Source organism: Budorcas taxicolor, chromosome 10, assembly GCF_023091745.1.
Source record: "Budorcas taxicolor isolate Tak-1 chromosome 10, Takin1.1, whole genome shotgun sequence".
NCBI lineage: Eukaryota > Metazoa > Chordata > Mammalia > Artiodactyla > Bovidae > Budorcas > Budorcas taxicolor.
Window position 1 is genome coordinate 35576093 of NC_068919.1, and position 13896 is coordinate 35589988.

General features: G+C 36.1%; 1 protein-coding gene across 1 annotated transcript in view; it reads left to right on the forward strand.

The window, feature by feature from the left end:
• MGA (MAX dimerization protein MGA) overlaps positions 1–13896 on the forward strand; it is a 147045-nt gene that overhangs the window by 71743 nt on the left and 61406 nt on the right. Inside the window, exons 3-5 of the mRNA XM_052647402.1 lie at positions 8849–9791; positions 10562–10640; positions 10758–10853. Coding sequence (XP_052503362.1) covers positions 8849–9791; positions 10562–10640; positions 10758–10853 — 1118 coding nt within the window. The remainder of the gene's footprint in view (positions 1–8848; positions 9792–10561; positions 10641–10757; positions 10854–13896) is intronic.

Genomic DNA, 13896 nt, shown 5'->3' on the forward strand with positions numbered 1-13896 from the left:
AGGACTCTCAAGAGTCTTCTCCAACACCACAGTTCAAAAGCATCAATTCTTTGGCCCTCAACTTTCTTTATAGTCCAACTCTCACATCCATACATGACTACTGGGAAAACCATAGTTTTGATTAGACGGATCTTTGTCGGCAAAGGAATGTCTCTGCTTTTGAATATGCTGTCTAGGTTTGTCATTGCTTTTTTTCCAAGGAGCAAGCATCTTTTGACTTCATGGCTGCAATCACCATCTGCAGTGATTTTGGAGCTCAAGAAAATAAAGTCTGTCACTGTTTCCATTGTTTCCCCATCTATTTGCCATGAAGTGATGGGACATGAAAAATATTATAAACCTATTACGGTACAGTACTATACAGCCAGTTGTGTTAGTTGGATACCGAGGCTAGTTTTGTTGAATGAATTGGACTTATGAACATGCTCTTAGAACAGAACTGGTTTATATATAGGGGACTTAACTGTAATTGGTCTCTGTTTATATTTTGTATTTCTTCCTGATTCAGTCTTGGGAGGTTGTACTAGGTGATTATTTCTAGGAGATTATCCAGTTCTCCTAGGTTGCCCGTTTTATTGCCATATAATTGTGGTATGTAATCTCTTTATGGTCCTTTATATTTCTCTAGTCTCAGGTATTACGTCTCTTTTATTTTTTTTGGATCCTCTCTTTTTCTTGATGAGTCTGGCTAAGGGTTTGTTGATTTGGTTTATCTTTCAAAGAATCAGCTCTTCATTTTCATCCTTATTTTGTTTTCAAAAAGAAAATTGCATATTTCATGTATGTTGTGTATTGTACAATGTATGGAAATATAGCTGGCCCTTTATATTGATTTTGTATCCTATATTCTTCCTGAATTTGTTAACTGTTTGTGTGTGTGTGTGCGTGTATTATTTAGAATTTTCTGCATATAAGATCATATCATCTGCAATAGAGATACCTTTACTTTTTCTTTCCCAGTTTGAATTGATATTATTTTTTTCTTATCTAATTGTTTTAGTTACAACTTGCCGTACTATGTTAAATAGGCATGGTAAAAGTGGGAGCATTTTGGTTTTAATTTTCACTTTTTCTAGTGCATTTTCATAATTTCCTCAGAAAGGATATATGGGATGTAGAAATTTTAGAATGTTTAAATAAAATCACTTTGGAGGAAGGTAGTAATCTCCTTTACCGCTCAACAATTTACTTTAATAGCTTTATTAGTATTTTTAATAGCTTTCTTATGCCCTCATACTTTATAAGTATTTTGGTTGAAGGTAGAGTTCTTTGCTGAAAATGTGTTTTCAGGTTCCAGTTTCCTGTTGAGAAGTTTGATTCCTGGTGGTTTGGAGGCTTTTAAGATCTTTTGTTGATCTCTCATATTATGAAATTTCACAATGATGAGCCTCTGTATTGGTGTGGTTCTTCTCATTATTGTGAGAAAACATATTTTTTTTTCAAAACAAGAAATTCATGTTCTTTGGTCCTAGGTACATTGAAGTATATTTCTCTGAAAATGTTTTCACTTTCATGTTTTTCTTTTTTTAAAAAAAACCTTGATAGTTGACATATTGATTATCTTATATAGTCAGTCTTTTATCTTTTTCCTCTGTATTATATGAGATTTCCTTGATTTAGCTTGTAACTTACTGATGTTTTTATTGTAAATATCATATTTCAGTTTCCAGGAGCTCTTTTGTTTTCCACTCTACATTCCCTTTTCCAATGGTTTTCTTTTTCCTGTTACTCTAATTACCAGTTTCATGGGAGGCGTTATCTGATGGGTTTATCTAATGTGCACCTTTATATGTCTTAGTATCTATTAAGTTAAATGACATAATATTGTCTATTTGTCTGTCTTGTGCATTGATTTATGAATTCCTTGAATGTATGGACTGTGCTTTATTTTGGTAAATTCTTGCACCCCACAAAATGCATCTGACACGTTATAGGAGCTCAGTAAGTGTTGCCTGAATGAGTTTATCCATAGCACTAAAAAGCTTTTTTAGTGTGTTTCAGAATGGCTGGTATACATCATAGTTATTTGTTAGATTGATTGTATATGCCAATAAAAAAGTAATTCTTTGGATTAATTGACGTGTACAAATCAGTTATTTTGCTGTATTTTTGATTAGATAATCTTGTAGCAAATTTTTTGTATAGCAGCTTCTTAGAAGTATGAAACTTCAGGGTTGTGTACAAAAATCCTTCTGCCAAGGAAAAAATTCATGCTTTATTTATAAAGGTTTTATTGGAAGATAAGGAGAGATTCTTCCTGACAACTTCTGTAATTTACCAGATTTAATATCCTGGGATGAAGTGAAAGCAATTATTTTGGTAGCAGCCAAGATTTAGCTTCACAAGGTTCTTAGTTACTGCAAGCATAATTGAAGTCATATGGCTAAATGAAAAAAAGATTATTTACTGCATGTTGGAAGTTCATTCTGTGAAATATGAAGATAATGAAAGAACTGTCATTAAGTATGAATCCTAAATTACTTGATAGAGAATGACATTAGTATATATAAATATACATAAAAACTGAGATTAAAAGGGAAAAGGCAAAAGAGAGACATAATGGTTTGCCTGACCTTTAAAAACAGGTAAAATAGGGAATTCCCTGGCAGTTGCGTGGTTAGGACTCCTTGCTTCCACCTCTGAGGGCCTGGGTTCAATCCCTGGTTGGGGAGCTAAGATCCCACAAGCTGTGCAGTGTGGTCAAAAAATAAAAAAAAAGTAAATGGGATTGTGGTGATGGCAAAACTATAAATTTAGTAAAAATAAGTGAGTTGTCACATAAAATGGGTGGGATTTATGTTATGTAACTTACATAATAAAGTCATTAAAAAACAAAAACAGATAAAGAAATAGCTATTTTCTCCAGTTAAGTGAAAATTTTGAAAGGGGGAAGCTATTTTAGCTTTTACCTTTAAATCTAACCTATCTTGGCTTACTTTTTGTGTATGGCGTGAAGTTGGGGGTCAGGACTCATATTTTTCCATGCAGATACCTGTGTGTTCTAACATATTGAAAATATTCCTCATTAAAATGCACTGGTGCCTTGGAAAATGAGGTGACTATATATATGAGTGAGTCTATTTTTGGACTGTTTTTATTCCACTTTTTGGTCTGTTCTTTTGCCAATAGTATACAGTCTTGATGACACTGTAATAAATGTTCCCTAGTGAAAACTTCAAAACTACCATAGTAGGTAGAAATAAAGTTGATTTTTGTACCTTGATCTTATATTTGATGCCCTTGCTGAGTTCACTTATTGGTTTGTAGCGTTTAGGATCTTCTGCACACACAATTACGATGTCTGTGAACAAAGTTAGCTTTACTTCTTCCTTTACAGTCTTTATTACTATTCTCTTTCTTCCTTACTTACTGCACAGTTTAACTTCCAGTACTCTACTGAAACTGAATTTTGAGAGTGGTCATTCATGTCTCCTAATTTTAAAGAAAATCATTCAGTATTTGTTAATTGGCTGTTGTCATGTTGGCTTTAGCTGTTTTTGTAACACTTTGTATCACATTGAGAGGTTTCCTTCCAGTCCTAATTTCTTAAGTGTTAAGAATGAATGTTGAATATTTATCAAATGACTTTCTTGTATCCATTGAGATTTTGTTTTTTCTCTCCCTGTTTTTTGTTAATATGGATAGTTACTATTTTTTTTTAATGATGGGGTGGGGGCTGTGTGGGAATGAGGACTAGAAGTGTTCTAACATCTTTGCATTCCTGGGATAAATACTACTTGGTTTAAAGAACATTGTTTTTAGTATTGGATTCAATTTACCAATATTTCACTAAGGATTTTCCTCTGAATTCATGAAGGATATTTTTATTTCTGATACTTGGGATTCAGGGATTTGTTTTCTTCAAAGTTGTAAAGTGTTGAAGCCTCTGGTATTTTCTGAGTTTGTGCAAGATTGGAATTTTTTCACTATGTGTTTGCTAGACTTGAGGGAAGCCAAGGAGTTTTTCTTTGTTGGCAGGTTTCAGCTCATAAATTCAATTTCTCTGTTCTCTATTTCATTGAACTTTTTCCTCTTAGCACTTGCTCCTTCTTTCTGCTTGCTTTTGTTTTTATTTATTTAACTGCTCTGGGTCTTAGTTGTGGCATGCAGGAACTAGTTCCCTGAGCAGGGATTGAACCAAGCCCCCCTGCATTGAAAGTCTGGAGTCTTAGCCACTGGACCACCAGGGAGTTCCCTTGCTTTTGTCTTAATGTGCCTACTTCAGTTCAGTGATTGGCAGACTTAAGATCTGTGGACGACACCTAGCCTGCCATTTTTTTGGTGGTGGTGTTATGGCGTGCAAACTAAAAATATGGTTATTATATTTTTTAATGATTTTGAGGGAAAACAAATAAGAGTAATATGTGTCATGTGAAGATTATGTAAAAGTCCAATTTCAGTGTCTATTTGTTGGGACACAGCTATATTCACTTTTTTATGTGTTGTCTGTGGGTTCTTTTATGCTATGGCGGTAGAGTTGAGTAAAGGTTGTACAGACTTCAGAGACTAAAATTTTTACATCTAGCCCTTTGTAAAGTGAAAGTGAAGTTGCTCAGTCGTGTCCGACTCTTTGCGACCCCATGGACTGTAGCCTATCAGGCTCCTCCATCCATGGGATTTTCCAGGCAAGAGTGCTGGAGTGGATTGCCATTTCCTTCTCCAGGGGACCTTCCCAACCCAGGAATCAAACCTGGGTCTCCCGCATTGCAGGCAGATGCTTTACCGTGGGAGCCATCAGGGAAGCCCTTTGTAAACAGTTTATCAATCCCCAAGATACTGATTTTTTGAAAAATTTGTCTGTGCACAGCATTTCGTCTTGGTATTTTCTGTCGTCTCTTCTTTGATTATCTTCCCCTGTTTTCATTTAGATTGAATTAAAAAAATTCCATCCATGTGGCCTGTTGGTTTTTTTAGCTAGGCCTCTGGTTTTTTGTTTTGTTTTTTTAGTGTTTATATCAGCCTGCTTAGGTTGACATAATAAAATACCATAGACTGAGTGACTTAAACAATGAAAATTTATTTTCTCATGTTTCTGGAGTCTAGAAAGTCCAAGTAATGGTTTTGATAAAGTTCAGTTTTGTTGGGATCTCTTATCCTGACCTGTAGACAGCTGCTTTCTAGCTTTGTCCTCATGTAGGAAAGAGAGAGGTGACCTTTATGACTTCATTTAACCTTAATTACTTCCTCAAGACTCTATCTCTGTGTACAGTCACTTGGGGGTTAGGGCTTCAGTTTATGAATTTGGGAGGGGACACAGTGCATTCTGTAGCAGTGGTTATGGAGATAAGTATGTGCATTTTTAGTTTATCAAGTAGAATCAGATTAATATTATAACAGTTCATGACCAGCTAATGTCCTTGTTGTTCATGTCCTTATTTATATGTTATAACGTTCCCCCCCAAATATTGTTACTTTATTTGTTTTCAACAATAGTCATTTAAATAAATGTAGGAAAAATAGTCTTTTATCTTTAGTGACATGTTTATTTTTTCTGGATCTTTTCATTCATTCCTGGATTCATTTTCATACTAGTTCATTTCCTATCAGTCTGAAGAACTTCCTTTAGTATTTTTTTTAAACTTGGTTTTAAAAAAAAAGATGTAATTCACTGCTATATAATCCACCCTTTAAAAGTGTTAAGTTCAGTGACTTTTATATATTTGCAAAATTGTATAGCCATGACTAGAGTCATTGTAAGAACATTTCATCACAGCAAAGAAAGAAACCCTGTGTCCTTGACTGACCACTCCCCATTTTCCTTCATCTACTGTTCCACCCCACCATTTGCAGCCACCAGTCTCTCTTTCGTCCATGTGAATTATATAAGATCAGCTTGTCTGTTTTACAAAAATCCCAGGTGGGGTGTTGATGGGGATTGTGTTGAATCTGCATTTCACTTTTGGGGAGTATTGCTGTCTCACCAATACTAGGTTGTCTAAGTATGTAACTGTGGAGTAGTTATCCTTTTTTTAAAGGCTGGCTTTAATTCTGTTTTTTCCCGCAGCAGTTTTGTAGTTTTCTGTATGCGAGTCTTACAGTGCTTTGGTTCAGTTTATTAGGTAGTTTATTCTTGTTGCTCTATTGTAAATAGGGTTGTCTTCTCAGTTTCATTTTTGATGTTTGTTCCTAGTGTGTAGAAATGCAATTATTTTGGCGTGTGTTGATCTTGGATCCTGTGATCTTGTCAAACTCGTTTATTCCCTTAGTTTTGTGTGTGTGTGTGTGTTTGTGGATTTCTTAGGATTTTCTGTTTTATATCCAGAGTTTAGTATCTGTGGGGAGTTCTGGAACCAGTCTTCCTGAGATACTGGGTGTGACTGTGTACAAGATCATGTCATCCACAAATAGAGGTTTTTTTTTAACTTCTTTTTCAGTTTGGATGTCTTTTATTTCTTTTTCTTGCCTGATTGCCCTGGCAGAACCTCTACTATGGTGGTGGTGGCTTGAGTTGCTAAGTTGTGTCCTACTCTTGTGACCCCGTGGACTCACCAGGCTGTAACTCACTCCTCTGTCCATGGTATTTCCCAGACAAGAATACTGGAGTGGGGTGCTGGGTGCCATTCCCTTCTCCAGGGGATCTTTCAGACCCAGGGATTGAAACCAGGTCTCCTGCATTGCAGGTGGATTCTTTACCATTGAGCCACCAGGAAAGCCTGAACCTCTAGTATAAAATTACATAATTAGAAGTGGTGAAAACTAATATCCTTGTGTTGTTTCGGTCTAAGGAGGTAGTATTTTTTGTGACGTGTGAATCCTTCCAGATGTCTGAAAATGGCTTTAGCTTTGAAGGCGTCTTTTAAACCTGCAGCATTGCATCGATCCTTTAAATGCTTTACGATGGGTGTCATCCCCTTGTCTTCTGTTTTACGTGGTTTCCCACAAGTAGTCAGTCTGCTGTTACCATCCTTTTTCTTCTGGTCTGTTCTTTTTTCCTTCCCTGCTTGTAAGGTTTTTCTCTTCGTCTTTTTTCAGCTGCCTGATCTTTATGTGCCTAGGTATGACTTTTTTTTTTTGATGTTGCTGAGCTTCTTGGATCTGTGGATGAAAATCTTTCCCTTTGGGAATACTTTTGTTCAGTTTCTCTTCAAATGTTTCTCCTTTCTTTCTCCTGCCATTTTGGAAGTGCTGCTACCAATATGTTAGATCATCAGATATGTTCCACAGGTCTCTGACACATGTTTTGCTTTTTTCTCTATCCTTCAGTTTAGATCCCTGAGCCATGGACCAGAAAAATTGTCTTCATGAAACAGGTCCCTGGTGCCAAAAAGGTTGGGGACCACAAGTCAAGATGATTTACTTTAATAAATTTCCGCTTACTTCAGTTTCTGAATGATTTACTTTAATAATTTTAGCTTGCCTCAGTTTTAAGGGTAGGATCGAGCTCTTCTTTCAGATAGGGCCCTGGAATCTTAAGCGCTGTGACACTAAGTTTCCGTTTTCAGGCCAAGTTTCTGCATCACTGGGAATTCTGCAGAAGTCCGCTGGAGGATAATTGATGGTAGCAAGACTTGTTTTCTGTTGAGGGCAGGTTTTGGTCTGCCCATACTCAGGCATTAAAAGTTTGGTTTCTCTGTGTTCCAGCAAAGATTCTTTGCCTATAGCATCCTTTTTCTGTCTACATTTGTACTTCAGCCAATGTAGATGCCATGCAGGGTTGCAAGCACTAGTAGTCTGTGGTCACGTGGAGATGGCTGGTCCCTCTCTGGAATTCAGTTGATTTAGACTTATTTTGTACCCAGAGGTATTCAGTGGCTTTAAAGAAAGAATAGAATTTTAAATTTAGTGTTTTGTCACTGTATGTTCTTTGTGAACTTCTGTATTCTAACTGGAAGTCCTTTATTGAAGAATTTTTGAGTGAGGCCAAGATCTCAAGTCGGTTTTTCAAGGGGTACATTGATTTAGTTGTTGCTTTTGTGTATTTGAGGTAAATGAAAGTTATACAGATAAAGTGACTTTAATTGGGTTAGTGAGTCATGCTAACATGTTCTCAAGGTACATTGGTATAGTTTATATGCTTTCAGTGATGAATCAGGCAAAGTGGGAAACTAGAAAGTTGATTTGAATTTTGATGAATTATAAACACTGAAGTCTAGACCGATTATATGTCTTTGCCTTCATCTACCTCCGTTCTACCCTTTGATTTTGGAAGAACTAATGCTGGGTTCTTCACATTGAAAGTGACTTTTTCAGTTTTCAATTTGAAAAATCACCTGGCAGCAACATTGTGACTGCAGTGGGAAAACTAGTAGCTAGTACATTTTAAAGTGGTTAAAATGTTATGTTTTATGTTGTATGAATTTTATCTCAATTAAAAAATCAATGAGCTGTTTGAAAGGCCCTTTCTGATGTTTATTTAAATTTTTAATCATAATGGACATTTGTTTGCTTTTATTGGCAGTTGTTTATTAGTCTGTAGATTTCAAGAGTTTGATTTTGTATCAGTGCCAGCTAACTTTCAAAATTGAATTCATTTGAAGAATACTGTTAGGTTTGATCTTAGCCAAAAGGCTGAGAAGCGATGAAGAATACTATTAGAAAAATAACTGTTACAACATATCTTGCTTTTTGATTTAGTCATGAGAGTTACTTGTTAAAACTTTACCCTTTGTTTTATAAATTTTTCATGAGAAATTGATGGAATATGTAAAAGTGTGATGTTGGTAAACCGTTGAGAAGCTTGTTATGTTATACAGAGTGCTGTTGTTTGGTTTTTTTTTTAATGAATGGCTCTTGAAATCTGATGTGATTTTACTTGGTTTTCAACAATCTCTTTTTCCACCTTTCCCTTCTTGAGTCTTATTTATGGATAATTCTGTCCTTTTTAACCCTCCCTACCCTCTCTCTCCAGCCTTGGCAACAGTTTTGAAGATGGCTCCCATGTAACGTCACCATTAAGCCCAAATGAAAACTTCAATGTTGTCATTAAAGAAGAGCCTTTGGATGATTATGAATATGAACTTGGTGAGTGCCCAGAAGGGGTCACTGTGAAACAGGAAGAGACAGATGAGGAAACAGATGTATACTCAAACAGTGATGATGATCCTATACTAGAGAAACAGTTGAAAAGGCACAATAAAGCTGATAACCTAGAAGCTGACCATCCATCTTCTAAATGGCAACCAAATAGCCCATCAGGTGTTGCTAAAGCGAAAATGTTCAAATTAGATGCTGGAAAGATGCCAGTAGTCTATCTGGAGCCCTGTGCTGTCACCAAAAGCACAGTGAAGGTTTCTGAGCTCCCTGACAACATGCTTTGCACATCTCGGAAGGATAGATCTTCTCTGTTGACAGAATTTGACTATTTGCCTGCGTACATTGAAAATTCTAATGAGACTGGCTTCTGCTTAGGCAGAGAATCAGAAAATGATCTTGGAAGACATTCACCAGATATCAGAGTGGTACAAAAATATCCCTCACTTAAAGAAGCTCAGTGGAAATACCCTGATATATCTGACAGTGTTAACACAGAAAAACTACTTGATGGTTCAAAGAGTTCAGTTGAGGACTCGTTTTTAGGAAAAGAGGACTTGGGCAGAAAGAAAACTATGCTTAAGATTTCAGCGGCTCCTAGGACTGTGAATGCTAATCAGAATGCCCCTCCAAATGTCCCTGGAAAAAGAGGAAGGCCACGAAAACTGAAACTGTCTAAGGCAGGGCGGCCGCCTAAAAACACAGGAAGATCTTTAACTTCTACGAAGAACACTCCTACAGGCCCTGGGAGTACCTTTCCAGATGTGAAACCTGACCTGGAAGATGTAGATGGTGTTCTCTTTGTTTCCTTTGAATCAAAGGTAAGATTGTCATTTTCAGCTTTCTTTCTAAGGCCAAATAATCACCATTGAATTGTATACTAGCTGCTAGTTATCTTGGAATGTAGTTATTGTGAATGCATCCATTATATGAGGTTGTGTGCATGGGAAAGGGAGTATCTGAAATATTGGGTTAGCAGTATTAACCCAACGCTTCAACTAGATTATTTTTCTTTTAGATTTTTAGAGAAACCTAGTCTTTGTAAATTGACTACACAGAGGTTGAATTCTCTCTGCCTGTTCTTGTCCTCCCTCTTTGTTAATTGCTGAGTAATCTATCTTAATTAAACAGGGGCTTCCCAGGTGGAGCTAGTGGTAAAGGACCTATCTGCCAATGCAGGAGACATAAGAGACGTAGGTTCGATTCTTTGGTTGGGAAGATCCTCTGGAGGAGGTCATGGCAACTCATTCCAGTGTTCTTGCCTGGAGAATCCCATGGACAGAGGAACCTGGTGGGCTACAGCCATGGGGTCATAAAGAGTCGGACACAGTTGGAGCAATTTAGCATGCACGCAGAAGAAATCAGTATACAAATTGCAATAAATGGGCATAAATACAGTTATAAGTCAGTTAGCTGAGTGTATTATATATAAATTTTTTGCTTTCTCCCCACTATTAAAGTGATGTTAATCTAGAACATTTAGAAAATAGTGAAAAGTATCAACATGGAAAAAATGCCCCTGGTTTACTTTTAAATCCTTAGAACTGACATGAACCACTTTTTTTCTTTCCTTTTTTCTTTTTAAATACAGGAAGCTCTAGATATTCATGCAGTTGATGGAACAAGTGAAGAATCTTGTAGTCTTCAGGCATCAGCTGCAAATGACCCAGGTATTATATAATAGTAAAAAAAAGAGAGAGGGAGGATTTGGTTCTAGAAGTGAAAGAAGCAATGTGTAGTCTGCTGTAGTATATAGCAGCTTATTTTTATCATTGTTTTCTGAGTAGGTTGCAGAGCAAGAATTTCCCAGTTGGAAAAGGAACTGATAGAAGATTTGAAGGCCTTGCGGCACAAGCAGGTCATACATCCTGGTCTTCAAGAAGGTATAATTCTCTGAAAACTATGCAAGCCTTGTTTTTTTTTGTTGTTGTTGTTCTTTTTTCTTCTTGCCCTCTCTTTTTTCTCTCTTCCCTTTGTTCCTTCCCCAAATCTTTTCTGTTTTCTTCCTTTCCCCTTTCTTTTGATTTAATTTATTTTAGCCCTTCTCTCAGCTTGCATTTTTTTTTGTTCTCTCTGTTCATGATTCTTTCCCTTAACTAAAAAGCATGCCTAGGTCTTTTGTATCCTAAGAGAAACCTTTTCAGACTCAGAGGATATTGTTCTGTCATTGGTGAAGCATAATATATTATGCATTAAAAATGTATCATGGTAAGAAAGTGGTGTTTTTCTTTCTTATAAAGCAATTTTGGTTGCTTTTGTTTCTGGGGTTTTTTGAAGGTTCCTTTGTTTTGTTTTTGGAGGGGAAGACCCTACTTTTTTTATGTACTTGGTAATATATTTAGCTGTGTAAAGAGAATACTTATTTCTTATACATGACTGTAAACATTTTATATATTTCTTATATTGCTTGGAGTGTAGTTTAAAATTTTCATCATTACCTATTTTGTTGAAATAATTTATCTTGGCCCTGCTTAAATGGTTTAATCCTTTTTTAAAGAACAGCACAATTTACCATACCTATGCCATTATAATTAACTACTGACTTTCCTCCCTGTTTGCACTGTAAACAGAAGGACTGTAAACCATGCCTCAACTTTTAGTTTTCTCATATCTTTTATTTTAGGTATGCTTCTTGGAGTAGTTTGAGTTTTGACACTTAGTCAATTTTCAAAGGACTGTCTAGGCTGATTCACATTGTATAGTACATCATTTATGTGAAAGTCTAAGCATTATATACCAGCAGAACATTGATTTATAAACAGCCATTCAGTTTCTAAATTCAGTGGTAATGTTTGAACTTTTTGATTTAATGTGAGACTGTGTGACAGTATGGTGTTAAAGTATGTAAATTTCAATCCAAGTAATTAGGACTGGATACTGTGGATTGTAATGGAAAATCAGTCATGTCATACTAATCTTGCTGGTAATAATGTTTGCTGTCCTTTATTGTTTGGTTTCATTTCTGCTATTTTATATAAATAATATTATCTTCTTATCAGTTAACTTTTCGTTTTCCCCTCACTCCTGCATTTTTTAAAGTACTCTTTGTAACATTGACATTGTGTTCTTTCAGCCTAATCACCACATTTATTTTATTGTCTTAGTTCTAGAGTTAAATATATTTAGTGCTCCCTGCTGATCTTTTTGCTCTGTTTGTTAATTTTTTTGGCTAAGGTTTGAGTTTTTTCCTTTCCTTATAGGCATTTTAGTCAAATCTTTGATTTTTTTTCCCTTTGTGTAATGGGCCTTCAAAGTCAAATGCTTATGGGAACTAAGCAGGTAACATAGAGTGAAATTAGCCTGAATTTGTGGGTGGGGTTGGATGCTAGTCGCCTGGAGTATAGGTTCTTTTTCTAAAGGGTCATCCACATCAGTTCAGTTCAGTTCAGTTGCTCAGTCGTGTCTGACTCTTTGCGACCCCATGAACCGCAGCACGTCAGGCTTCCCTGTCCATCACCAACTTCTGGAGTCCACCTAAACCCATGTCCATTGAGTCAGTGATGCCATCCGACCATCTCATCCTCTGTCGTCCCTTTCTCCTCCTGCCCTCAATCTTTCCCAGCGTCAGAGTCTTTTCCAGTGAGTCAGCTCTTTGCATGAAGTGGCCAAAGTATTGGAGTCTCAGCTTCAACATCAGTCCTTCCAGTGAACACCCAGGACTGATCTCCTTTAGGATGGACTGGTTGGATCTCCTTGCAGTCCAGGGGACTCTCAAGAGTCTCCTCCACATCAATGAACTGTCAAATAGGAATGTAGGCCCATTATTTTCAGAAATTCCCATTGTGGTGTAGAAGATAAAGTAAGTATTTTTATGTAAAACCTATCCGTTGTAAGTGGTGGCAGCTGATAACAGTTTTTTTGGACAGAAAAGTGTGAGGCATCAGCTTTCACTTACTACACAAATTATGCATTTAGTGTTCAAGTTTGTACTTAATCCTCACATTGTTAAGGTTAATTCAACTACATTCTTATATAGTTTTACAGTTAAATCTATAATCCATGTGTACTTTCTAAAATCCATGAGGCACTTTCCATAAGGTATGAGATAGAATTACAGTTTGGAGGTTTTCCTCTATTTTATTTTGGCAGATATCTCCCCCCAAAATATTAAAGTAATTAAGTTAATTTGACTGAATGTTTATAGTAACTTATGGTGCCAACTAAGTATCTGCAGACAGTGAAAATACTTGTCTAGATTCCTTTCTAAGAATTGATGCTTGAAGTAATTTATTAAATTTATTACATTTCAGTTCAGTAATGTCATGTTTCTTTGCCTTTCTGTCAACTGTAGCGTTTCCTTATTTTTTAGAAAATGAGCACTTATAAATCTAGAAAGCTTTTGAGCTGGGAAAAAAAAACTTGAAAAACTTTGTGAACCTCCTTTGTAATTGTGGAAGAAATGTTGATTTAAGCCTGAGAAAATGTTTTTATTGTTGTTGTTTATAGTTTTGTTGCTAAAATAAGATTCTTAATTTTGTTTTCCATAGTGTGATATTTTTGTCTTCCATACTTTCCTTTGCTGCTTCCAAATTGGTTTATTTTCTAAGCCCATCATCCTGAAATCACATTTTTTTGATCTTTAAAGGTATTTTCATAAAAGCACTTTCTACTTCATTGCTACCAAGTAAATTAATTCTATGTCAGATTTGCAGAAATACTGGAACCATAGTAGAGAGTTCCCATATACTCAACATCCAGTTTCCCCTGTAGTTAACATCTAATTTTAGCGCAGTACATTTGTTACAATTAGAGAACCTACTGATATACTATTATTTACTAAAGTGCATACTTTGTTCAGATTTCCTTAGTTAATTTTTTATGTTTCAAGCTATCACCTAGGAAAATGTCATAGTACTGCATCTAGTAGTCATGTCTCAGGATCCTGTTGGCTGGGATGGTTTCTCAGAATGTTTTGTTTCTAATTAT